Source organism: Hemibagrus wyckioides, linkage group LG10, assembly GCF_019097595.1.
Source record: "Hemibagrus wyckioides isolate EC202008001 linkage group LG10, SWU_Hwy_1.0, whole genome shotgun sequence".
NCBI lineage: Eukaryota > Metazoa > Chordata > Actinopteri > Siluriformes > Bagridae > Hemibagrus > Hemibagrus wyckioides.
Window position 1 is genome coordinate 18,927,334 of NC_080719.1, and position 25,500 is coordinate 18,952,833.

The 25,500-nt window shown below is 39.6% G+C and overlaps 2 protein-coding genes across 2 annotated transcripts; one reads left to right on the plus strand and one right to left on the minus strand.

Annotated features, from left to right (window-relative positions):
- Window positions 1–664: 664 nt before the first annotated feature.
- Window positions 665–5,446, minus strand: ap1s2 (adaptor related protein complex 1 subunit sigma 2). Its single transcript, XM_058401848.1, has 5 exons — window positions 5,290–5,446; window positions 2,991–3,169; window positions 2,704–2,812; window positions 2,477–2,614; window positions 665–1,391 (listed from the first exon to the last, which is right to left on the minus strand). The coding sequence occupies exons 2-5, from the start codon at window positions 3,167–3,169 to the stop codon at window positions 1,344–1,346; spliced, it is 474 nt and encodes a 157-aa protein (XP_058257831.1). The 5' UTR covers window positions 5,290–5,446; the 3' UTR covers window positions 665–1,343.
- A 4,422-nt stretch (window positions 5,447–9,868) lies between these two features.
- On the plus strand, window positions 9,869–24,902 carry npepps (aminopeptidase puromycin sensitive). The gene is made up of 23 exons (XM_058400889.1): window positions 9,869–10,253; window positions 13,874–13,958; window positions 15,486–15,563; window positions 15,830–15,951; window positions 16,346–16,453; window positions 17,398–17,598; window positions 17,764–17,860; window positions 17,956–17,989; window positions 18,109–18,223; window positions 18,622–18,786; window positions 19,541–19,645; window positions 19,813–19,873; window positions 20,401–20,510; window positions 20,745–20,808; window positions 21,084–21,223; window positions 21,372–21,506; window positions 21,790–22,009; window positions 22,107–22,249; window positions 22,458–22,514; window positions 22,680–22,787; window positions 23,262–23,417; window positions 23,555–23,602; window positions 23,709–24,902. Exons 1-23 carry the CDS (start codon window positions 9,957–9,959, stop codon window positions 23,853–23,855), a joined length of 2,796 nt encoding a protein of 931 aa, XP_058256872.1. The 5' UTR covers window positions 9,869–9,956; the 3' UTR covers window positions 23,856–24,902.
- The last annotated feature ends 598 nt before the right edge of the window (window positions 24,903–25,500 follow it).

Here is a 25,500-nt window from a genome sequence, read left to right on the forward strand (position 1 = left end):
CCCAGACTCGCTCACCCATGTTTTTAAGAACCTTGCTTTGTGCACTAAGTGGCCATCCCCAAGCTGTTCCCACAAAGTTGGCTGACACAAAGACTGCAGTAACTCAACCACTCTTTACAACCGTGGCAAGCAGAAAAGCATCTCTCAATAGAAAACACTTGAATCTTTAAGGTGGATGAACCACAACAGTAGGTGAAACCTCCACTCCTCTATCAGGTCAACCAGGAACTGGAATCTGAGGCTACAGTGGACTACGAGCCCAGAATGGACCAAAACTGGACAGCTGAAGATTAGAAAAAAAATAGCTTATTTTGGTTTATTTCAAAAGTAGACTTCATGGAGTACAAAAAGCATCTTTTCATTGTTTAATGAAGACTGTACTACAAAATATTACTGTATATGAAGATGTGGGGGAAAAAAATGAGACAGGTTTTTGTTGACAATGCAATTTGCATTTTATTTTGAAGGACCTTCTTTTTTTTTTTTTTTTTTTTTTAAAGAGATAGGCTAGGCAGTGAACCACAGTGTCATCTAGAAATTATTGATACAAACAGGACAGGAGAAATTCTTTGGTATTGAAAATAAACTGAAACCTGGGAGGCATTTTATGAAGTATCAGTTAACCAGGCGATGCAGCACACGACACAGTCCAGGAGGAATGTCCTACAATATCTTCTAATGTGATCGTTTAATTAAGTGTTTTGTCTTAAAGATCATGTTTAACAATGGAAAAGAAGCAAAAATAGGCAAATGTTTGTGCAAGGGTGTGAAGATATCCATTTATGTGAGGAACCCTTTATGAAACACCTTGCCAAGACAAAGCATTTATTCTCCATGGTCCTGATGGTGGGTGGTAAACATTTACAGTGTTATCGGTAGAGCTTTTTCTAATACTGGCTAATACATTTACATCACTTTTATTCCACTAATGTGTAGATACTTATGACTTTGTGTGCCATCATACTTATCTTTACAATCTTTCCATTTAATATTGTTTGAGCGCAAAGAGAAAAAAGGAATTGATACTGACCTACACAGACACACCGAGTTCAGACCCAGGAAAAATCCCAATTGTGTGTTTTAAGGCAGCGAAGGACACAAATTGAGGTAATGAAAAATAACTAGCACAATATAATGAGCAAATTTAGTGTTCTGGTGTTGTCAGTATACTTGAGAATGGATTACTCTAAAAACACTGGAGGAAGGAGAAAAAAAATGTTGCATATTTGACTAAATCCAGATACTGTGGTTTTTGTGTGACTTCAAGATAAGATCGACACACGGATACTGAAAAGGCAGAAAACGAGAAAGTGGTACTTCTTATTTTGAAGAACTGTGGAAGTTTATGTGAGTCCAATCTCCTCCAGTACACTGCGTGGTGCTTCTGCTTCCTGGAAAAGATATAAGATAAAACATTTATGCATTTATACTTAACAGAGACAAAATCCATGCATGCTGAGAAACGTATCACACTGACACCTATAATCCACAAAATACCAAAATATGCCATTTTATAATGTTAGAATAAAATAATGTACAGCTGATATATGTGGCCAAAAGTATGCGGACACCCGACCATCACAAGCACAAATGCCACAAATTTGGCAAAGCACAGAATTGTATAGGAAGTCTGGAGCTGCGTCCCAAATGATGTACTACACTATGCACCGTGTATTATAGTGTCTAGTGTGTGAATTCTAGAAGGATCGCTAACGGTATTTTACTGACCAGAAATATAAACTGTTTCCCAGTCTATGGCAATCACAATCTAGTGCACATAATGCGAAGCCATTAGTACAATATTGTGAATTTTTAAAATGGTCAAAGTGGGCATAGACATTTGGAAGACATCTTGTCGTCAGCGCCTGGTAGTGCCTTAGAAACCCTCCCCTTTTCCACTACAAAAGTAAAGATGTAAGTGCATGACATTGCACACTTTGTTTTTTCAGTTGAATAAGTGCATCATCTGGTTACCTAAAGTGCACTTCTTGTTGTTGGATATTTCAGTGTAAACAAACTACTTCTGCTATTTATACTAAAAATGGCACAAAGTAATGCACAAGTGATTTGGGGTTGCAGCTAATAGCTTCTATGCTATTAGTCTTCAAGCGAGCTCCATGAAGACATGGTGTGTTAAGGTTGGTGTGGAAGAACTCGAGTGTCCTGCACAGTGCCCTGAACTCGGCCTCCTTCAACACCTTTAGGATGAACTAGAACACAGACTGAACCCCAGACCTCTTTACTCCTACAACATCTCTACCTGATCTCACTAATACTCTCGTAGCTGAATGAACACAAATCCCCACAGCCATGCTCCGAAATCTAGTGGAAAGCCTTCACAGAAGGGTGGAGACTATTATAACAACTCCATATTAATATCATGCCCTTGCACATATGGGTGTCATGGTCAAGTGTCCAAATACTTTTGGGTGTGTAGTGTATTTTCCTACAGCGTAAAGCTTTTCTTTCCCCCCACCTCTTGCAACATATCCGCCTGTTCTATGGCCTTCAGTACAATCTTCTTAGACGTCTCCTGAGCTTCTCCACCCAGTATAAACTCATCCAGGATATAGTATGCCTTCTCAAAGTTGAAGATGATGTCCAGCTCACATACCTGGTACAAGATGATGGAACGACATACAGACAATCATAAAGTGAAGAAAGCACAATTTAGAAGGGTTAAAGACTGTGAGCGAGACTCACGCTGCCAAAATATTTGTCCAGGAGCTCGACGTATCTGTGGATGATCTCGAGGGTGATCAGTTCATTCTCTTGGTCTTCCACGGCACAGCAGAAATACAGACTGGCATATCTGGAAAGAAAACAAAGTTACATGCTGTTTTTAGTTAAAAGGGTTTGAATTCTTCACAATTCTGTGGCTTGACACTGACTACATTCAGACCAGTATGATCCTCTGAGTCATAAAATCACTATTTTTTTCCACCAAACCCAGATATACAACAATGAAGAAAAAAAATGACTGTATTTACCTCTTGTAGACAATTTTTAAGTCTCTCCACTCCAGAAAGCTGCACATTTTAGGTTTGCGGGCCAACACCATCTGGATGACCTCGCGAGAGATCTTCTTCTTTTGCGTGTCGGACAGCGGCACGTACCACTTCTGCAAGCGTAGCTTGCCCTGCCGACTAAACAGCAGCATGAACTGCATCTAGTGGAAAAAAACCCAACAGGACAAATCATCATGTTTGCGGCTTTATTAGGGACGAGTCTGTATTTTGCAAATTAGGTGATCAAATGTTACAGTTAAGCTTCCTCCAAAAAGCACACACTCAGAAAGAGAGATATTCAAAGGTACTTTGGATAGGTAGTGGTTCTAATTTTCCAGTGGGGTTCTCATAATAACCCTCTGTGCTGTTGGGTTCTGTGGAGAATCTCCAGAGATTTCTGCCTTCATATTGCTAACATGAGGACAGTGTATCCAAAGGACTATCAGGTGTAACACAAATGACATATGACGGATTCAAACAAGTCCAAAAAATAATCAAATAGTAATTTGGATTATTTTTGAATTTCCCAACCCCAATCTGCATATTTATAGACTGTGTAGATGTATTTCGGGTTTCCAAGTTTCATCTCATCCTGAATCCAAACTAATTTTCCGTAAATGATCAGCTTTCCACTAGCCTTCGTTGAGCATGTTTCGTTCAAAACACACAAAACATAAGGTTCTGTTATTCATCCTGATTTCTAAATTGTACTTTGATTAGACTCGGTGCTTGCTTAGTCCACACCTTCCATGTCTGTACCACAGCACAGCTGAAATCTTGAGTCTGTTTGGTCAGAAGGTGTGCGTTATATCTGTATAACCACACGGCTCAGACAGTAGTTCTAGCAGGTTATTAATGTACTTGTTCTAATATGTTATTGCTGCTATAGTAAACAGCTCATAGATAGGGACTTGTACATTAAGCTAAAGCAAGTTCTTTTCAGCGTTTCATGCGTGTTCTCAATCAATGCTGATGACAAAATCTCGGGGTATTTCACATATCACAGTGAGCTTGTGCTAGAAGAAATCAGCCACCGCCCCTGCCACAGAAGGTGCTGATGCCACCACTGCACATCAAACCGGGCTTTATTAAACAATATGTCACAGCACTAGATAAGGTTTTGGCGGACTTTAAGTGCCTTCAAGATTTCTTAAGATTTCCTAAGCTGTCTGAGGTCAAAACTGGTGTGAAAGATGAAAAAGATCCTGGAGTCAATGATTTCCCAGAGAAGGGACTCACTAGAAGGGACAAGAACGACTTGAATCAGCTTTATCTCAGTTCCTGGGCAGCCTGAAATCCAAAAACTACACGGAGCTGGTCGAGGCTCTGGTGAGGAACTACAGTACAGCACAGTGGAATGCAGGATGTCTCGCAAAACCCATATCCGTGATGCTTATCTGGATAAATAATAACTCGGGATCAAGGCGAGCACTTCCACCAGGAAACACTGGACTTTGAATGCTGCTACAGAGAACGAGAAAACGAGAATATGACGGGAGACGAAATTTGTTTTTCGTGAAAGTGACAAACACTAAAACTTCTTGTGGTCATTGTTGTATAAGTAGTATAACACATCTGTTTTGATTCACGTGTTGCTTTTTTCTGACTTCATGTGAAGGAAATTCTGCAAATTCGCTAAAACGAAAACATTAAACATAATGTCCTGGAGGCAAGGGCATTAATATTTTGATTACAAGAAATTAAAAACACTTATTACCTAGAAACAAAACAATGTGTTGCTTAGTGCAATTTAAAGCCTATACCTGGTGCACTACATGGTCATTTATAAGTCAGAAATTGATACTGATTATTATGAGTGAACGTGAAAGAAACTACGTTTGTGAACCACCCTAAAATTAAAATAATTAAAAAAGAAAACCCTATATCATGTATTTCTGGTGATCTTCACCTTAGACAGCCACTCCCTTGTTGTCCATTACACACCTCTTTCACACAGTTCAATACAAACACGTACACGGTATTAGCCGGCCGGTATGAGACGACCTTTCAGTCTTATATGCATTAAAGAAACACTTTTTTTAATCTAATATGGTGTTCACCAGAGTAGATCTACAGTCCACATGATGTTTTTTTTTTTAACTCGGATCTGTTTTAACTCATCACTCAGCTTTTAGCTAGCTAACATAACGGGACAACAGCTACCTCTCTCTGTCTCTCTCTTTTAAACAGTGACGCGGGTTAACTAAAGCAGCCTGATCATAATGAAAGTCCTTCATCTAGTTAGCTTGGTTTACCCAGAAGATTCTGACAGCATCCTTACCTTTTAAACCGTTAGATCGTGAGCGAATCTGTAAACACGTAGCGCTGGTTAGCAAACACTGCTAGGTTTCCATCCTGCACACGGAGACGCGTCCCGTTACTCTGTTTCTCGTCTCACTTTTCATTCGCAGCGATGAAGCTGCTCATTGGTTCAGAGGCTCATCGCTGAGACACGTCATTGGCCAAGACCGAGCAAAGACAAAATAAACAAACTGGCGATTTTATTTCGTCTTTTTTTTTTGTTTCGACCCTTCATTAAAAAGAAAACATATTGTTGGGTGGCAAAATGGAAATAAAATTCGTGCTAACTGATTACTGTAGAATGACTATTTCAGAGTGACTGCGATTCAGAGTGCGGACACTAGATGGCGGTATAGCGCCAGAGCAGGTTTGTGTTTAAATGCGCTTTAGCTCTGCACTGCTCTCGCCGGGCGCGGTGGCGCGTGCCTGTAATCCAAGCTACCGGGAGGCTGAGGCTGGCGGATCGTTTGAGCTCAGGGGTTCTGGGCTGCAGTGGACTATGCCGATCGGGTGTCCGCACTAAGTTCGGTATCGATATGGTGCCCCTGAGGGAGCTCGGGACCACCAGGTCGTCTAAGGAGGGGTGAACCGGCCCAGGTCGGAAACGGAGCAGGTCAAAGCCCCCGTGCCGATCAGTAGTGGGATCGCGCCTGTGAATAGACGCTGCAGTGCAGCCTGGGTAATACAGCGGGACTCAGTCTTTTATGTACTTATTTTACAATAATAGCATATTATGCCTTTACTCTTTTGTTACTTCTATTATTCTTTACCACACAAAACTGTTCTTTTACATCTATAGATTTCATTGCACAAATGTTATAACACCTACACCTCAATCTCAAGAATAGTGTTTGAGTTCACTAAACAATAAACATAAGAATTTTCAATTCCATTAGGGATCACTGAATAATCAGCTTGATTTTAGTCATAAAATGCATCTTACAGCAGTGCTGAAATGTCTCTGACTAGCAGCACTACATTGCCTCCTATTGGTGAGTGATTGTAATTACAACTTTAAATTCCTAAAGAAAGAGTCATGGCCAGTAGAAGGTGCTGTTTGAACGGCACTTGGCCATTAAAATAATGACGAGCAACTGTTCACACACTGGCATTTCGCTTTTAAAGGAACCCTAAAGTGATCCTGCGTAGGGCCTCACTTTACTCAACTCGAATCAGTGTGGCCAGTTTTCTTTGACCTTGCTCATAACAAAGCATTTCCATCTGCAGAACTGGCACTCACTTTTCTTTTCTGCCTTCAACAGTTCTGAGTAAAGTCTTTATGGACTCCCAGGAGTTCAGCAGTTATATATGTTTAAAATGACTTAGATCACATTCTGATGGTTTGTGTAAACATTGCAGAAGCTGCTGAGATGAATTTGCATGATTTTATGCATTACACTGCTGCCAAAAGAAATTCTGATTAGATAATTGCATTAATGAATAGGGGTACGAGTGTTCCTAATAAAGTGCTCTTTGCATGTATACTCATTTTTGAAGGCCTTCTACAGTATAAAACATTTAATATTATTTCAAACATAGCTGTTAAAAAAATCCAGGTCTGTAATTTCAGCTTTTACAGTGACTGCTGTTTTATGTTTTGCATATTAATCTTAAAGCTTTTTTAATAATTTTACTCACTTTATACTTTTTAGAGGTTTCTACAGTCATTTAGTTTAATCTAGTCAGCAAATAGTAGTATTGAGCTTTTCTGTTTGGTTGCTTATTTGACCTTTAAATTTTTATTATTATTATTATTATTAATATTATTATTTCTATGACTACTTACATATGTATTCATTCATACTAATTCCTGAAGTCTTGGAGTCTAATATGTGTCAGTCTTAACGGTGATAATCCTCTCTGCTGTTTCAGTATATCTGGAAGCAGACCTACAGCATTGTTTTGACACTTTTTCTGGTTCTGTGTGATTTAGCAGAAGTCACATACTGTAGTGTAAAATGTAATCTCATTTCATATTGATATTTATTTAATTATGAAAGAAAAGAGGAGCAAATTTTAAATACTCGCGGTGTTTGTGTTGAGGAAGAATGAATCTATAATGGTATTCACTCTTAGTGCTTCATAGCGTTTGGTGTTTTCTCTAAAGTACAGATTTCTCCAGTTCTAATAAGTTGTGGGCAAAAACACTGGAGGTGGTGATGCTGCATCACCCTGACTTTCAGCTCATAAAAACAACAACAACAATATAGCAGATAGCAAACATCACATATGTACAGCTTAAAACTCCTGTAAACAGACACTACAGTGCAGCAAGCATATTTTACCAAAATATGAATTCATAAACATATAAACTCTCATGCCGAATTCTAAGAGGAATCTAAAATAGACTACAGAAATAACAGAACATTCGCATATAAATCAATTAACTCAAAAGATGACCAGTCAAATATGCTGACCAGCTACTGACCAAAAAAAAAAAAACCTTCTGTATATTACTAATAAAGTTTTGCTGTTTGCTAAGCAAGAACGTTGACTGAATGTAAGTAGTCTATGTTAGGTCTTGTTACCCCTGAATAAAAAATGCACTTCCTAGTTTGGCCTCTAGATGGCAGTAGCTCAGAGCAGGTTTGTGTTTAAATACGCTTCAGCTCTGCACTGCTCTCGCCGGGCGCGGTGGCGCGTGCCTGTAATCCAAGCTACTGGGAGGCTGAGGCTGGCGGATCGTTTGAGCTCAGGGGTTCTGGGCTGCAGTGGACTATGCCGATCGGGTGTCCGCACTAAGTTCGGTATCGATATGGTGCCCCTGAGGGAGCTCGGGACCACCAGGTCGTCTAAGGAGGGGTGAACCGGCCCAGGTCGGAAACGGAGCAGGTCAAAGCCCCCGTGCCGATCAGTAGTGGGATCGCGCCTGTGAATAGACGCTGCAGTGCAGCCTGGGTAATACAGCGGGACTCAGTCTTTTATATACTTATTTTACAATAATAGCATATACTACACCATACTGTTATTTTACAACTATAGATTTCATTACACAAACGTTATAACACCTACACCTCAATCTCAAGAATAGTGTTTGAGTTCACTAAATCATAAACATAACATAAAAACGACTCATTCTTTTACATTAGTTTTAGTACATGTCCTTTTGCAAGTATTTCCCTGGTTGTTAAATGCACTGGATGGTGTATGTATATTAGCTCTACATTGCCTCCTATTGGAAAAAGATGGAATTGACAACTTTATATATTAAATAAAAAGGCACGACCAGTAGGAGGCAGTATTGCTTCACACTTGCTTGTTTTGGAGCACTATATTGGAAAGCAGATGTTCATAATTATATTACGTTATGCGCATTTATGTGTTCATTCTTTATTCATTCAGTCATCTGCAGCTAGACTTAAGTTGTTCATGCATGGTACATTTTTTATGACTGTGGAAAAAAAGTGAGTGATTAATTTAATTTGCCATAATACTAATAAATAATATCATATTAACAATGCTAGACAAAGACTAAATTCTGAGATGGTCTGAGAGATCTGTGCAGAATTTGTGTGTGTGTGTGCTCTACATCAGTGTCATGATCGTTGTGGGTTCAGGGTTTTATTCCAAGCAAGCAGAAGCCGCACCTTATTTATGTAATATCACACACTTCGGCTGTGATGCGGCCACAGGGCCTATATTCGGTATAACGAGTTACCGCCGCGATATGTTTTTGTTTAGATTTGCTCCGCTAGCGGAAATAGATCCCGAATAAGCTACACTTACAACGATGGATCACATATGATTTTGTAAATTCCCGTTAACAGTCCTACGGTGAAATTGACTTCCTGCTTCTTTCCCATCTTTAACTGACCAGCGTTTTAAGTTAAAAGTTAAATGAAATTTCTGAAAAGTATCGGTTGCCATGTGCGCCGATGAAGTCACTCGTTATACTGTAGTATCGAACCAGGAAGAGGAATGTATCGTGGTGAACACAGACGAACGGAGTGATACATAAAGTGAACCGCCCCGGTGCAATTACATGAAATACACTCGAGCAATACAAATTAGTGCACTATTACAACTATTAGAACTCTTGTATTAATGTGTATTAAAAGCCAAGATTAAACAATCAGATGTGGCGTCTTTTCCTTGATTGGAATGAAAACTCGCAATGACTTTTTCGGGATACATCCCTGATCTCCATCACACTCTATACACTTTCTCAGCCTCCTTATCATAGTTTGTTTTGGGGTTGTTGTTTTTTTTTGTCAATTTTGCTCAACATATTCCCATTGGTTCTGAACCTTTGGATACAAAACTATCTATCTATAAAATGTTTTGGCAAAGAATATGCAATACATAACCAAACTGACACAAATGCACCTGTTTTGTGCACGGAAGTGTAAGGATCGTTTAAAAAAAACATTTCCCTAACCTTATGAGCAAGCAAGTCTTTATACGTTAAATATAGTTATTTATCGGTATATAATATAGTTATAAATCATTTGGATTTGCAAACTTTCAAAACGTCAAAAAAAAAAAAATTTGAAAGCACTGTGTTGTGTATTGAGGGGCTCCGTTCCGTGATGACGTCATACCCGAGCCAGCGCGCGCACGTACGCACGCACTGGCTGCTATTTCGGTCGGTTTGAAGTGAGAGGGGAAGACGACGGGAACCAGTTAGCAGCAAAATCCAGCTATTTTATGTTGCTGTTTCTGAGCCGTCAAGTTTCTCTCTCGCTCTCAGTCGTTCCAAAGCTCATCCCGACAAACCTCGTTTTGCACTCGAAGCCGGTTTCTTTGTCTCTAAGATCCAGCAGACTCATTGCTCAGTGTTGTACGCTTTCTGCTGACGCTACCAGCCGAACTCGAGTCAGCATGCCTGAGAGGAGGCCCTTCGTGCGGCTGCCTACTGACGTTTACCCCGTTAATTATGCGCTGTGTCTGAAGCCCGACCTGATTGACTTCACTTTCGAGGGCAAGCTGGAGGCGGTGGTGGAGGTAGGCTTCCTTTTGATGCAGTGACTCCTTTAAACACGGGACAAGTTAATAGAAACCTTCACGGTGAACGTCCACAGTTACCACACTAGCTAACTAGCTCGAGAGCCTAAAAAGAGCTAGTCATTTAGCAAGTTACCTTAGCTATAGTGCTAGCCAGGTCGCCTGGAGTGAGTGAGTGTGTGTATTGAGGTAAAGTATATTATCTAGTGAATTAGTACAGTGTAGCCTAGTGAGTTAGCTAGTCAGTAAAGCGCGCACGTAGTTTCAACACGTTAGCGTCAATAACATTACAGTGGACGGCATGTAGTCATGTAGATATTATCAGCAGAATAACCTGCTAAGTTCTGTTGTTTTCTGGTAAATAAATCCAAACCAGCGATAACGTAAATTAAGTCTATCAATAATGGCATTTTCTGTGTAAAAATCTGTCTTGTTTTTTTTTAGTTTGCTTGTTTGCTAGCTCTCTCAAATCTATCCTAGCTAGTAAACTGACAGTGCAAATCTGCGCGAGCCAAACTGAAGAGCTGCCATGTGTCCAGTTTGTACTTTTTTACTTTAAACTCCAGGATTTCTTTTTGTGTTATGTGATTATGATCAATGTGCTTGGGTGAAGCACAAATCCTCTAACATGGTCAGATTTTTTTTCACTCTGTCACAACTGAGTGACCATCGAGGTATTCTGAGTGTTTTGTATCAACACTTCAAATATACTCTTACACACAAGGTTACTAAAAAAAATACCCCATACCCTTTCTAGTTTTTCCCCTTGGAAAGCGTATATGATGAAGGAAACGGCCTGTTCTGCATGGATAGGGAACCTTTAATTGGGCCCGGAAATGAAAAACAAAAATATTTGTTGCTTCACAGATTCTTGTACTTTTCCCTCAGAGTTGAGGACGCTGATAAGATAGCAGATGTAAAGAAAAAACACGAAAATATGTCCATAAGCCGACTTAAAACACGGCTTTCACGCCATTTCGTAAGGATTTTAAGGGACGAACAGAAGAACCATTCATGGAGTTAATCAGATTTTAAAATCCAACCTTGTGCTTGTTTTGGATTTTAGTGGATACACACAGCTTCGTTTATTTTGTTAGGATCAGATCTTGATCATTGTTAAGTGACTAAGAGATTGATATGAAAAGCTGGAGTGTTTTAACGTAATCACTTGTGCCTTTCATAACAAACTGGGGTTCTGTTGTAGTTAATACACTCCTGTGTTTTACATTACGTTTTGTTGTGCGTTCTATTTTTACTCCGTACTGACAGCTGCATGATTGTGTGACGGCAGAATGTTTTGAGAAATTAGGCGAAGCTGTTGATTTGTGGAGTATGGATTCCTGGGTCTTTATTTAGCAAAAGAAATTTTGTTGCATTTCAGCATTATTTTTTTTTTTTTTTTGGTTTGTTTGTAGGCCACCACAATGGCCCGTGTCGAGCTGCTTTGGACCTCAACCCCATTGTGAAATCAGTGTGGCCTTGCTGTGCTGTGAGATTAACTCCATCACCATAATGCTACAAACCGTGACCATTCAAACCGCCTGAGCACACTGCTCATTCTCCATCATGTGAACAGGTTTCTTACTGCATCCAGGTGTAACAGGCCTGATTTGCTCTCCTGCCTTTCAGGAATGTACAAACATATTAATTCTGTTTAGTGTCATAAATTGATGTTAGAAGCGTAAAAACAACATAGGATCTGTCCACAGCTAGGTAGGTTATGTAGGCTTGGATGTATATTGATTGTTTCTCTCCCTAAGTACAACCATCGTTCAGGCCTGAGGGATGATTCGCTCATATTTCATGCCAGTATTTTTGCATTAAAGAGGCTTGTGAAGAAATCAGCTGCAAAGTGTTGGCAAACTAACTAACTATACATTTGGCTTTATTACAAAGGCACCACGGTTATCTAGCCATCTCTGTCACCAGGGTCTTTGTGGGCTTAGTGGTTACCACGTTTGCCTTGCACTGCGGTTGGGGGTTTGATGCCTGCGTCTGCTCTGTGTGTGTGGAGTTTGCATGTTCTCCCTGTGCTTTAGGGATTTCCTCCAAGTACTCCGGTTTTCTACAGTCTATATGTGTTGTAGGCTGATTGTCATGAAATTGTCTGTTGTGTGTGTGAGATTGTGCCCTATAATGGTTTGGCACCTCATTCAGGATGTCCTCTGCCTTGTGTGCCAAGTCCCCTGGGAAAGACTTAAGTTCCTTCTTGACCCTGTGTAGGATAAACACTACAGAAAACACTTTCTGTCAAGCAGTTGTCTGTGTCCTTTTCAACCTCTTCAACCACTTGAATGGTCGATATTAGGATCTGTAGATCAAGCGAACATGCCTTGCTCTAACACCAGTTGATTTGAATGCTTCAAGACTCTAAACGGCTGCACAAAGGCAACATATGGCAAGGGATCTGAGACCCTTGGCTGAAAATGCCGCTCTGGATGAGCGTCTGTTCAGTATGGAGGCTCTGGCTGACAGTTTGTTCCATTTTACTGCAAACTCGGATAGTCATATTTTCATTAATAATACATTTTAAAACGAACAGATTTTAAGTGTTATTGCTCAAGGCTGGTGATTTGTATTGGGATGTTATAATGCACGAAATTAAACAAAATGACAAAAATCAACAGAACACACAGAATAGAGTCAGCACTAAATATGCTAATGAGCCATTATTTTTCTTTTACAAATTTAAAGGAAAACTATGCTTCCAAATGGCACATCCAAGATAACAAACATGACAGCACACTCTGGGTGGGCGGGGCTTACACTCTGTCAATCTATCAATCACAAAGGCACTAGCCATTGCTCATGTAGGTCAAAAGAACGTGGATAGCACTGTGTTACGTTACCCCATGTTCAAAAAGATGTGATTTGTGAGCTTGACATGTCTCAGAGGGAGCTGGTGACCTCGTTAGTAAAGGTCGATAGCACAGAGCTGGTCAGTGTGTGGAAGACGGATTGGTTTGAATAAGAAAAATAGTTTTGAATATGAAAAACGGAAGTTAATTAACAAGAAAAGATGATAAGTGAAGGAAAACGTGTAAGTGTGTTCTCCCTTATTTATTTATTTGTTTGTTTGTTTATTTTTTTTATTTAATTTTTTGCAGCTCGGTATCTGTATATAACGCTGCAATGTTTGTAAACAGACAAATGCAGACAGACCAAATGTAACTCATTTGAAGTCTGTTTTTAATCCTTCCTACCAGCCAAAGTATTTTTTTTTAATGTTATTTTAAAAGATTTTGGGGAGCAAGACCAGAGACAGATGACTACCGCCTTAGGTAAAAGTTTTTCTTTCTTTCTCGTTTCTTTCAATACCGTTTACATCTGCTCGGCTATGTTCGGTTTAGTTGTGTTTCTGTTGGTTTGTAGCATAGCCTTCAGGTGTCTATAGACACAACAGATGTCAGTAATATGCCACGTGACTCTTTGGCAGGAGCAGCGCATTCCCGTCATTCTTGTGAAATACTGCGTTTACCGAATTGAGCAGTCGTGCCCTGCGGGAATTTGTTTTCCGTGACTAAAAACGTGTTCCGTTAGTTAAGCTTGTGTGTGTATATTGATAGATAGATAGATATTTTATTTCTTAATAGTTCATTTAACTTTTTTTTTTTGTGCAGGTTATTCAAGGGACAAATCAGATTGTGATGAACTGTGCTGATATAGACATTATCACTGCATCTTTTGCACCAGAAGGAGGGGAAGGTAAGTGTGGAATTTTTGTCAGCCGCCGCAGTCACACCGTGTTTGCATGACCTTGTTAAGTGTTTAAGGGGGTAAAGATTCACAGAATCGAGTGAGTGCAGTCAACGCATTAGGAAAATCCAGTTTTATTTAGGCATTATTATTTCGAAGCATAAAAAATCCCGCATCGTAACGGGTGTTTCTCATTCACAGAGCTCCCATTTTTATATTTAATTTGTAAACATGTATTAATATTTGGTCCTGTGTACCACAGTGCTCGAATCTGATTGGTCAGAAGCTGTGCATTATTTTTGCATAAGAGCAGTAGTTCTGGCTGGAACATGAACAGTTTAACACATTAATTTTAATGCATTTGTTCTAATACTAACAGTAACAGCTCTTAACAGTGGCAGCTCATATACAGAGACTTGAATGGCAGACACGCCACATAGAGTAAGGCTTATAAAAAATGGATTTAACTTTTATGGAAGTGGTCTTTGTTTCTGCAAAGCATAGGACCGTCTTCAGGACTGAGGAGTTTATGCTTTTCAGTTTACTAGTAAAATGAGAATTTGAGGTGTTTTTTTTTTTTTGTTTGTTTGTTTTTTTGTTTAATGAATGAGTGATTTACTCAGAGAGAGAGAAAAGGCATACTGGTTGAGATCTGAGAGAGAGAGAGGAAGCAAGATCTAGGAGAGAGCAAGCAAAAGAGAGCAATCAATGAGACAGCAATCCGATAGAGAAGAGAGAGGTTGATGATGTAATATCTAACAGTAACTGCCATAACACAAGAATAGGCACTAACTTGTCCCTCAGACGGTTCACGACATTAACTCTAACTGTAAACCGGTGTGCGTTAATTGCGTGTAACCGAACAGCCTGTCACTCTACTCCTTACATAATGCACTGCATATTCTGATGGATGATGATTCTGAGGATAATGAATATTGCTACTCGGGTTTCTGTCCCTGCAAATTCATTTGTTCATTTTTTTTAGCAGCTAACGTTTTTAGATAAAGAAAATATAGGAAATTAGGTTTCCAGGCAACAAAACCCTGGGCACTTTATAGCTTCCACTTTTATGATGGGCTGGGTATGTCCACTCCTCCTAGAAAAATGAAAAATATGAATGTGAAATTACTTGTATATTCCTAGTACATCCTAATCCTTATATTCCTAATACATCCTAGTTCTGAATGTATTTACTTATTTACGTACTGTGTTGTATGTCTATATTTTTGTGTTGATTTTGTTTCCAAATGTATTTCTTCATAGATTAACAAAATTCAGCTTTCTAATTTAAATACAAGAAGAAAAATTATAGCCAAAACAATCTATAAATAGCAATAAAATTAAGTATACAATCACATAAATAAATAACTAATGAATACGAGAAATTTAACTAAAGTAAAAAATCATACATAATTGTGGGTTATTTCTGTGTTCAGCCTCAGGCTTTTCAGAGTGAAATAGATGAACACTTCCATGCCATTTCTTATCTCTGTATTATTCTATAAGTAATGTTTTTCTTTCCTTGTTTTTGCTTAGAAATTAACGCTACAGGATTTAACTATCAGAATGAGGACGAGAAAGTCACTTTGTCTTTCCCCAGTGTTCTTCAGAAAGGTAAACACCACAGCACCCCTCTGTGAACAAGGATCTGTTATAGCCATGCTAACAGTCACTATGTAATCAGTTGCTATAGGCGTTCTTTCAGCCGCCGCAAAGATGGCTAATCAGCTTGCTGTCGAACATTATTGTTATTCCATTGTTCTCACACAATCAGACTGTTCCCAAGTCTTACTCTTTGTATGGTTTCTGAAAAAACACTCAGAATTGGCCTTCAGTCCTGGTTTGAGTCTGGATCATGTGAATTTTTTGCACACTTTTAGGGTCTGGCATGTTGAAGATTGACTTTGTTGGAGAGTTAAATGACAAAATGAAAGGTTTCTACAGAAGTAAATATACGACTTCATCAGGAGAAATCCGCTACGCAGCTGTCACACAGTTTGAGGTAACTCAACACTCAGCAAGTGTCTTCATTTCCTTTAATCGTGCTCTGCATTTCCAGGGCTTGTTTTTCTTACTTGCATCACACTCATAATTAAGTAACATTGACATTATAGGACTGTTGTATTGGTAATAAGTAACTACATCTCCTTTCTACATCAGGGAAGAGTGGTTTAGGTTTAAAAGCAGCAAGGAAAGAAGAGTAGAAGGTTTTCAGTGCTTGTGTTCACACTTAATACAATGTGTGTCTATAGTATCAGCTTTTATTTCATTTCAGCTTTTGTTTCTGGTTGTCATGTTACATACCACACACACACACAAGTGGTTCAGCTTAAACACCTGTGACCCTTTTGTCAATCTCTCTCTCTCTCTCTCTCTTTTTCCTCTGTGTCTGTCAGGCCACAGATGCTCGCCGAGCTTTCCCTTGCTGGGACGAGCCAGCTATCAAAGCCACCTTTGACATCACCCTTATTGTCCCCAAGGACAGAGTAGCCTTGTCGAATATGGTACGTGTCAGGTTTCACCCCGCCTCTATGGAATCACATGGCCCCTAGCGTTCTGCGCATGTTTAATGTAACAGATGCTCAGTTGCATTCTCTCTCCCCATGCAGGTCATCTGTCACTCAATAACACTGACCAAAAGTTTTCTTAAAGCATAATGCTACTGATTTTGAGCCTAGGATTAGATTTGGTGCTGGAATAATGTATCTGAGATACTGTGATACGGAGATACAGCAAGCAGGATATCACTTAATCTTAGTAATTTAACTCCTCTTTGAATTAATAATATTTAAAAAAAAGTAAATACTGAAAGCGTGTTATGCTTAGGGTTAGAGACAGAGATATGTCCTCGGTCTTTTTGACCCAGTCACGCCTGCTATGTATGTTTGTTAGAGCATGCAGTGATGCTCCAAGACATTTAGATGCAGAACCTATTTAAAATCTGTGCAAGTCACATTCTAAGCAATATGAGCTAGTTTAATAACAATGACTAAATGTAAGCTGCTCAGTAGGACAAGAGAGCCTTTCCAAATTGTACGTTCATGTATGTTACATGTTATTTAAAAAACGTTAAATGATTTCCTACACTACATAAATAATATTTAATGGCAAAAAAGGAATTTGATTGTGGGATATGAGTTGTTCGTGACGATAGCTTTCATACATTTCGTACATCGGCGTTGAGCAAAGATGGGGAGCATCATGGCAGTGCAGCTCTGGTTTCACTCCTGATTTTCAGAGAGCTTGCTAATTACAGCAGTTAATGGAGGGTATGCAGGCATAGCTGGGAGATGAAAGCTTCCTTTTCCTCTAACCTATTAAGCTATTTTGGAGCACATTCTTACACAGTGTATAAAGGAAAATGTTTTTTTTTTTTTTTTTCCCCGAAGGGGAAATGTTGAAACACTCTCTATTGTACGTTTGTACTAACTGTGATCTTGCACTGTAGAACGTCATCGATCGGAAGCCATACCCAGAGGACGACAGTCTTGTGGACGTAAAATTCGCTACTACACCTATCATGTCTACCTACTTGGTAGCGTTTGTCATCGGCGAGTACGATTTTGTGGAGAGCCAGTCATCTGATGGCGTGACAGTCCGTGTATACACGCCAGTGGGGAAGGCGGAGCAGGGCAAGTTTGCTCTGGAGGTAAGCAGAGTCTCCTTCTGTCTTTGCTTTAGAAAGATTTCTATTTAATTTGACCCAAAAAATAAATATGTTTGGATCGTTGCTCCAGTAAAGATCATTTTATTGGCAGTCTGTTCTTTTACTATTTGATTAACTTTAAATCTTGTGTCTTTCTCCTTCTTTTAGGTGGCTACTAAGACCTTACCTTTCTACAAAGACTATTTCAACGTTCCTTATCCGTTGCCTAAAATTGATCTAATAGCAATTGCTGATTTTGCTGCTGGTATGTGGTTGTTTTTTCTGTCTTTCCATGTAATAATTATTCTAGTGTTTCCACATTCATGCAGCACATGATTTGCTTTCTTTTCATGCATTTAGGTGCCATGGAAAATTGGGGCCTTGTTACTTACAGGTACTACGAATGCTTATTATTATAGAGAGTTAGTAAACAGCATCGTTTTTGATTATAGGTTTGATCTTTTGATAATGTTTCACAGATGGAAAACCTGCAGTACGTATTTTGTGTTTTAGGGAAACTGCTCTACTGATTGATCCAAAGAATTCATGTGCGTCCTCACGTCAATGGGTGGCCTTGGTGGTAGGGCATGAGCTGGCACACCAGTGGTTTGGGAATTTGGTTACTATGGTGAGTGTGTGAACTCAGTAGCCGTGGTGACCTCATAAGCGCTTTGTGTTGTCTGCTGAGAGCCAAGCTTCGAACGTATTTGTGTTATTAAAGTAGGTGTCCTGTACGTTGACAAATATTTACTTAATCCAATTCATATCTGCATATAGTTTGCACTAGAAGTGCCACCATGACGCACATGAACATTACCGTTTAAATATATTGCAATTCTAATTTGCATTGGGAAAGTTAATCAGTTGAATGTGCAACTACAAATAAAAAACACTTTAGCCTAAATACACTATTTGCTGATATACGTATTTGTTCTTGGTGTGAGTTCATTGTACTAAGCATCATGTAACCACATTAGCTTGTATATGGGCCTGGTTTTCGTTCACTGATAGAGGGTTATTCTGCAGGAATGGTGGACCCATCTGTGGCTTAATGAGGGCTTTGCGTCATGGATCGAGTACCTCTGTGTGGATCACTGTTTCCCTGAGTATGACATCTGGACACAGTTTGTATCTGCAGACTACACCAGGGCTCTGGATCTGGATGCTCTTGATAACAGTCACCCAATTGAGGTTTTTATCCCCCCCCCCCCCCTTGTTTCACCACCCCATGCACTGTTATTCTGTAATAACCCGGAACTTACGCCTTGTTTAGTATCCACACAGCACATCTCCCTGAATTGAACTCTGGCAATAGTGATTTTATCTGTGACATTCTTATGGTTGATGCCCATAAACACCTAAATTACTCCTGTTTCATGATCACAATTTGTATCGGCTTCTAAAATTGTTTAACAAGAATGACTGTTAATTAAATCCTGATGTTTTGTAATGAGTAATTATTGTAATTATGTAGGAGAAGCAGCTTTTAATTTGCCTGTTCATGACAACTGGTGTTTAGGGAATGACTATGAGTGCATGGTGCAATGATGCCAGAGCTTACTAATTTAGAAATGCATGCAACTCTGATGTATAAAATTACAAAACAATTGCTGTTGATTTAAATCCAGATACTCTAAGCAACATCTGACAAAATCTAAGCATTTGAAAAGGCACTGTGGAGGAAAGACTTACAATTTATTATTATTTAGTTAATAGTGAGTCAGATTTCATTTAAATTCCATAACTGATCATGTAAATTGTTTACTTGTGGTAGAAAGTCTTTTTGAATACTGATGTCATGTTTATTTGTAGCATTGCACCAGTGTAGCCTACTTCTGTCTATGCAGAGTCAGAGTTACCACATTACTACACCGAGGCCCGGATTTAGCCGAAGGAAATATGAGTTTGTGTTTTATTGCGTGTGTTTGTGTGTCCTAAATGGCAGGTTAATGTAGGGCATCCTTCAGAAGTGGATGAAATTTTTGATGCCATATCCTACAGCAAAGGTGCTTCTGTTATTCGCATGCTGCACAATTACATAGGAGACGAGGTAATAAAATATCCCGAGCATGGGAAACATTCACTCTTCCACAGCTTGGACAAACAGTGCTCTAGTTTGACCTACTTATTGCTTAGCCATTAATTAGGAAAGGTCTTAGCCAGTGGCCCTTTGTGCGTCTGATTTTAACTTTTTTCTTTTTCTTTTTGTGCTTCTAGGATTTCAGAAAGGGAATGAACACTTATCTTGTTAAGTTTCAAAACAGAAATGCATCCACAGGTATATATATATTTATTTGTGTGTTTGTGTATGTAAGCCTGAGGTTTTTTTCAACCCTTGCATTGATCATTGCTAGCTATTTACAGTACAACAAATCATCTTTTAAGATTTGTGACGCAGTTGTGCATAATATGCAAAAGTACCAGAGAAGTGCTTAAGCAAAGACAAAAGGTTTTCTTTCTTTTCCGTCATAGTCCATTTAAGACATTTGCTCATGTGTGTCTCCTCGAGAGTTATAGCTGTAAAAGTTGTATTCTTAATTTGCATTATATGGTATATATTGTATTTTGCATAAATATGTACGGAATTTAGTAACTGCTTGAGACTTCAAGTGTTTCAAGTTAGCAGGGATTTTGTTCCTTTCTCAGTCGTAAATGTACTGTCTGAGTAATTGCCTGTATGCTTATTGTGGAAAGATTATGGCTTACAAAAACACTGGAGTATTCCCTTAAATAGTTCCCACCTACACTACATCACTACTTCTGTAATGTTTTATCTTTTGTTTATCTCCCCATTCTCTCTCTCAGAGGACTTGTGGGACTGTTTAGAGCAGGCAAGTGGGAAGCCCATTGCTGCAGTGATGAGCTCTTGGACCAAACAGAAAGGATTCCCCATTATTGTAGTGGACCAGGAGCAGGTAAAGTCATGTCCGTAATGCTGAATAAGGAAGAGGGGAAACTGTTACGGCACTGTGACTTAAACAAAAAAAAAAGGGACCAAGTTTTGTGCACCCCCAGTGCTTGATTAGAAACTTTGTGCAATCTGTTTAATTTTAGTTGAATGTAATAGTCCTTCTAGAAGGATATACACATGGTATATATTATTTTAGTAATTTGAAATATGTAAACATATTTATCTATATATTTTATAGAAAGGAGATGATAGGGTGCTGAAGATATCTCAGAAGAAGTTCTGTGCTAGTGGACCATATGATGGTAAGATTCAGTTAATGTAGTATTGCAATGCAGTAGGATCTGTGGTGTTAAATTAGCTATTTTTTGAGGTTGATTCTTTCTGGATTAATTGAATGTGCAATCTTTGTTCAAGCATTGGCCTGCATATTTTCACTGGGACTGTAAAAGCTCTGTGCTGTAAATGAAGTTGCTGTTCTGTGTTGAATGAAAGGAAGGAAAATAAGTTCCCAGACCTGAGGCATGGATGCTTGCTTTCCGTTTGCTCATTGTTTGTGTATATTTTGCATCTGTGCTAGGCGAGGACTGCCCCAGCTGGATGGTCCCAATCAGCATATGCACCAGTGAGGACCCCAGCTGCTCCAAGATTAAGGTTCTGCTGGACCAGCCTGAACTCACAGTCACCATCCCTAACCTGGGACCAGATAAGTGGGTCAAGGTCAGATATCTTTCTTCCTGTATGTGTGCCGTTTACATTGTTAAGGCTTTGTGAAAATCTTTGGCCTGTAGTTGCTTTTTGGTTTGTTTTTGTTTTTTGTCAACCTCAGTTTAGCAGGTTTGAAAAATGTTCATTTATCTCCTTGTAGCTTAATCCAGGCACAGTAGGCTTCTACAGGATCCAGTACAGCTCGGCCATGTTGGACAGTCTGTTGCCAGGAATCAGAGACCTTACACTGCTCCCTGTAGATCGCCTGGGCCTGCAGAATGACCTTTTCTCGCTGGTAAGCCCCTCCCACCCCAGTCACACACATACACACACCGCAGTACTGACTACTATAACACATTTACATTACATTTACATGTCTGGCTTTTGGCAGACGCTCTTATCCATAGCGACGGACTAGTTTCTGGACTGTAACATGTCCATTAACCCCCCCTTTTTTTTTTTGCCCGTAGTTGACATAACCCCTGATCATATCAAATCCACAGATTTACAAATAAAATAATATAAAATCTTTTATGTATCCCATTTTACCATTTGTAAAATCTTCTTGTCCCTGTTAGTCACGCGCAGGCATGATCAGCACGGTAGAGGTGCTGAAGGTGATGGAGGCGTTTGTGAACGAGCCAAACTACACCGTGTGGAGCGACCTGAGCTGTAACCTGGGTGTGCTCTCCTCTCTGCTCTCCCACACCGACTACCATGAGGAGATCCAGGAGTTCATTCGAGACCTCTTTACACCCATCAGCCTGAAGCTCGGCTGGGACAACAAACCTGGCGAGGGTGAGTGTCTGTGGGCGGGAGCTGGTTTTTATACTGATTTGATATTTTCACAGGTTTTGTTAGTTATTTACTTCCTGTTTACTTTGGTATGGTCCAGGTCATTTGGACGCCCTTCTGCGAGGGCTTGTGCTAGGAAAGCTGGGGAAGGCGGGACACAAGGCCACGCTGGAGGAGGCTCGCAGGAGATTTAAAGAGCATGTGGAAGGCAAGCAGATCCTCTCCGCAGACCTCAGGAGTCCCGTAAGACCTACATAACTGAACATGTTTAGACCCTTTTCGTTAAGACTGCAACATTATTACACTGTACCTGTTGAGGATATGTCAAAGGATCTATCTTGGTTTTCCCTTCATATGCAGAAGGGAGGGTTAGTGGAAGTTATTCCTATATCTCTGTATTGCTCCGATTTCCCGAAGAAGAATTGTACAGGCCATTTTTGTATTATTCCAGGTTTATCTAACGGTTTTAAAGCAAGGGGATAGCTCAACGCTGGACACTATGCTGAAGGTAATAAGGCCTGGCACATGTCACACAGTGTATGTTGTACTGTGCATCATAACGAGTACTGTTTACCATTATAAATGATTTAAAAATGCATTTTAAAAAACTGGCATCTGGACAGATTAGAGATTGCGTAATAATGACATGCTGTGCTTAATTTCCTCTGTCCAGCTCCATAAACAGGCTGACATGCAGGAGGAAAAGAATCGCATAGAGAGAGTTCTGGGAGCAATCTCGTCTCCAGACCTCATCCAGAGAGTGCTGACTTTCTCCCTTTCGGTATGTTGGAGCGCTTAATATCACACAGACCTGCACAGGATTACTGGGATTTTAAACACACACACACACACAAAAGGGAAGTTTGTGATGGTTATTTAGTTATAAGAAACAGTAGTGAGGAATCAAAGCACCGTTTTTAATGTTGAGTTTGTATTTTGCATATAAAATTAAATGGAGGAATCAAATATTGTTAATAAGATACAAAAATAATGCACAAAGCTGTGTACATTTGTGAAAATAACTTAATCTGAAACAAGCGTGTGAGTATAGACACCTTTAAGTCAGTCGGATGTCAGTAAAGTCTTGGCTACCAATCGAACATTAATGGAACACTGCTTTTTTCGGCCTGTAAAAGTAGTACTCGAGAGGTCAGCACTAGACTCTTGCTTATAAAAACCTCCTGCATTGCTTAGCACTACCTGAAGCATGCTTGTACGGTGAATATTTATAGAGCTGCCTCTGCTGTGTGTCTAGGATGATGTTCGTCCCCAGGACACTGTGTCTGTGATCGGTGGCGTGGCCGGGAGTAGCAAGCATGGCCGCAAAGCAGCTTGGAAATTTGTCAGAGATAACTGGGAGGAGCTTTATAACCGCTACCAGGGTGGATTCCTCATATCCCGACTCATTAAGGTGAGCCTCGATGCGTAGTACATATTGAACTCTATCCGAGTTTGATTTCTCAATGCTATAACCATATAATCCTGTTGTTTTTGCTCATGAATACGGAATTGTCAAATATTTTTTTTTTGTACATCTCTCTTGTCCAGCTCACTGTTGATGGGTTTGCAATTGACAAAATGGCTGCAGAAGTAAAGGTAAGTGGAGTTACTCGAGTTTCTCAGTCATTACGTTGCTGTAAATTATAACTGACTGATTTATTGTGTAACGCCAGTCCTCATCTCTGCTTGCGTGTGTTTTCAGAGTTTCTTTGAGACTCACCAAGCGCCAGCGGCCGAGCGCACGGTGGAGCAGTGCTGCGAGAACATTCTCCTGAACGCGGCCTGGCTGAAGCGGGATGCTGAAGACATCCATAAGTACCTCCTGCAGCGCAAAGCGCCGCCAGTGTGACCCCCGAACTCTGACCTCAGCCTCTCCTGACCTGCTCACTCACTCACTCCGATCTCCCAACAAATCATCGCTGCCTCCGCCAGTCCGCAAAGCAGAGAGCGAGAGTCTCCAGAAATTAAACAGGCTTTGTTTTTTTCTATATTCTGTGACAACGATTAAAGCGCTGTAGTTACATCTTGCGAATTACCCAAGAGAAATCAAGACAGAAGTGTGATGCCGAATGTTGTACCCTGTTCTGCCTGCTGGAAACAATGCACATGCAAAGATGTAAGAAAATTCCAGATGTGATTTTTCTTTTTCTTTTTTTTTTCTTTTTTTAATAATTATTATTATTATTTTAAAGATGGTAACGCATGCATTTTATTTTTACAATTAGCACTTACTCATTCAGTAAGACAGTACTCTGCCAGACATTTCACTATGGATACGCATTTCCACAGTAGTATGATGACTGTGAATTGATTTCGCTCTTCCACCTATCTCTTTAAAAAGAGGCATGCTCGCAATGGTGATAATCAGCGCTTTGATATCACCGGTTTATTTCAGTGTTTATTTCTAGACATGTATGTTTTCTGTGCAAACAGTATTCTACTTCATCTGCCGCATCATCCATTTATGGTTGTAGCCAGTTTTATGTAGAATTACCTTGAGACGTGGCTTGGCAGAATGGGGTTAAAGGTCATGGTGTGCTTGTAAAAAGGACTTTCGACAGCAACGGCACTGATCCACGGTGCTTAAAAAAGGTTCGAACAGACCGAACAGCGTAAGCATGGTACTGTATGTATATCGTATAATGCAAGCATTCTTGCTGAGACCTGCAACTAATCTGATTTGTGACGTACATGATCTTTCCTTCTTCGTCTGTATGTAAGAATCCTTATTCCACAACACTCTCCCTCTCCAGTAACTACAGAATATGAAAATAAACAAGAAAAACTCATTTTAGACACCCCCTGTATCTGGGAAGAAGAAGAAAAAAAAACACATTTTATAAAGTGTATATTTAGCGGCTCTTTTAACATTATGAGAATCACACCTGAAGTAGAATGAACATCCTTGGGCTTTTGGAATATATTAACTCTAGTTTGACTCATGGCCCACTTTAAGGTGAATATTTACTCTGTTATTGTGCTCTGAGGCCTTAAATCAGTAAGAATGGTTTGCAGATAAAATGATCTATACACACACCGGAGTGGGGAATTTTACTAAAACAGGCATGCAGATGTCAATCAGACACACATAGGCTTGTTGAGCACGTATATTGATTTAAGAATTATCTGATGTGGCTCTTAAATTGACAGGAGATCAAAATGTCTGACTCCTTAAAACATTTGTTGTGCTTTTGTTTAAGGATACAATTGGTGTTTAATTAAAGAAGAAATGAAATGAAAACAAAAGAGAGAGAGAGTCTGAAGGAGGAAGTTTGTGTGTGTGTGTGTGTGTGTGTGACTGGTTTAAATAATGATTTGTTGATGCAGTATAATATAATAATAATCATAATATGCTAGATTCATTCTTGGTTAGAGCTCAAAGCTTTCTTTGTGTACGAGTGTCAGGTTCACCAGACAATTATTATATCTCACCTATTAGCTTAAATGCTACCGTCAAAGCCAGTACAAGGCCAGAGGACGAGGTTTGTTTTTCA

Bases quoted from the DNA above. Each gene is read 5' to 3' on its own strand.
- npepps (XM_058400889.1), top strand. From the start codon at position 9,957: ATGTTGCTGTTTCTGAGCCGTCAAGTTTCTCTCTCGCTCTCAGTCGTT. The intron at 10,254-13,873 runs GTAGGCTTCCTT...TTTTTTGTGCAG, and splicing joins AGCTGGAGGCGGTGGTGGAG to GTTATTCAAGGGACAAATCA. The intron at 17,861-17,955 runs GTATGTGGTTGT...TCATGCATTTAG, and splicing joins AATTGCTGATTTTGCTGCTG to GTGCCATGGAAAATTGGGGC.
- ap1s2 (XM_058401848.1), bottom strand. From the start codon at position 3,169: ATGCAGTTCATGCTGCTGTTTAGTCGGCAGGGCAAGCTACGCTTGCAG. The intron at 2,615-2,703 runs GTGAGTCTCGCT...ATCTTGTACCAG, and splicing joins TGGACAAATATTTTGGCAGC to GTATGTGAGCTGGACATCAT. The intron at 1,392-2,476 runs GTGGGGGGAAAG...TATCTTTTCCAG, and splicing joins AGGCGGATATGTTGCAAGAG to GAAGCAGAAGCACCACGCAG.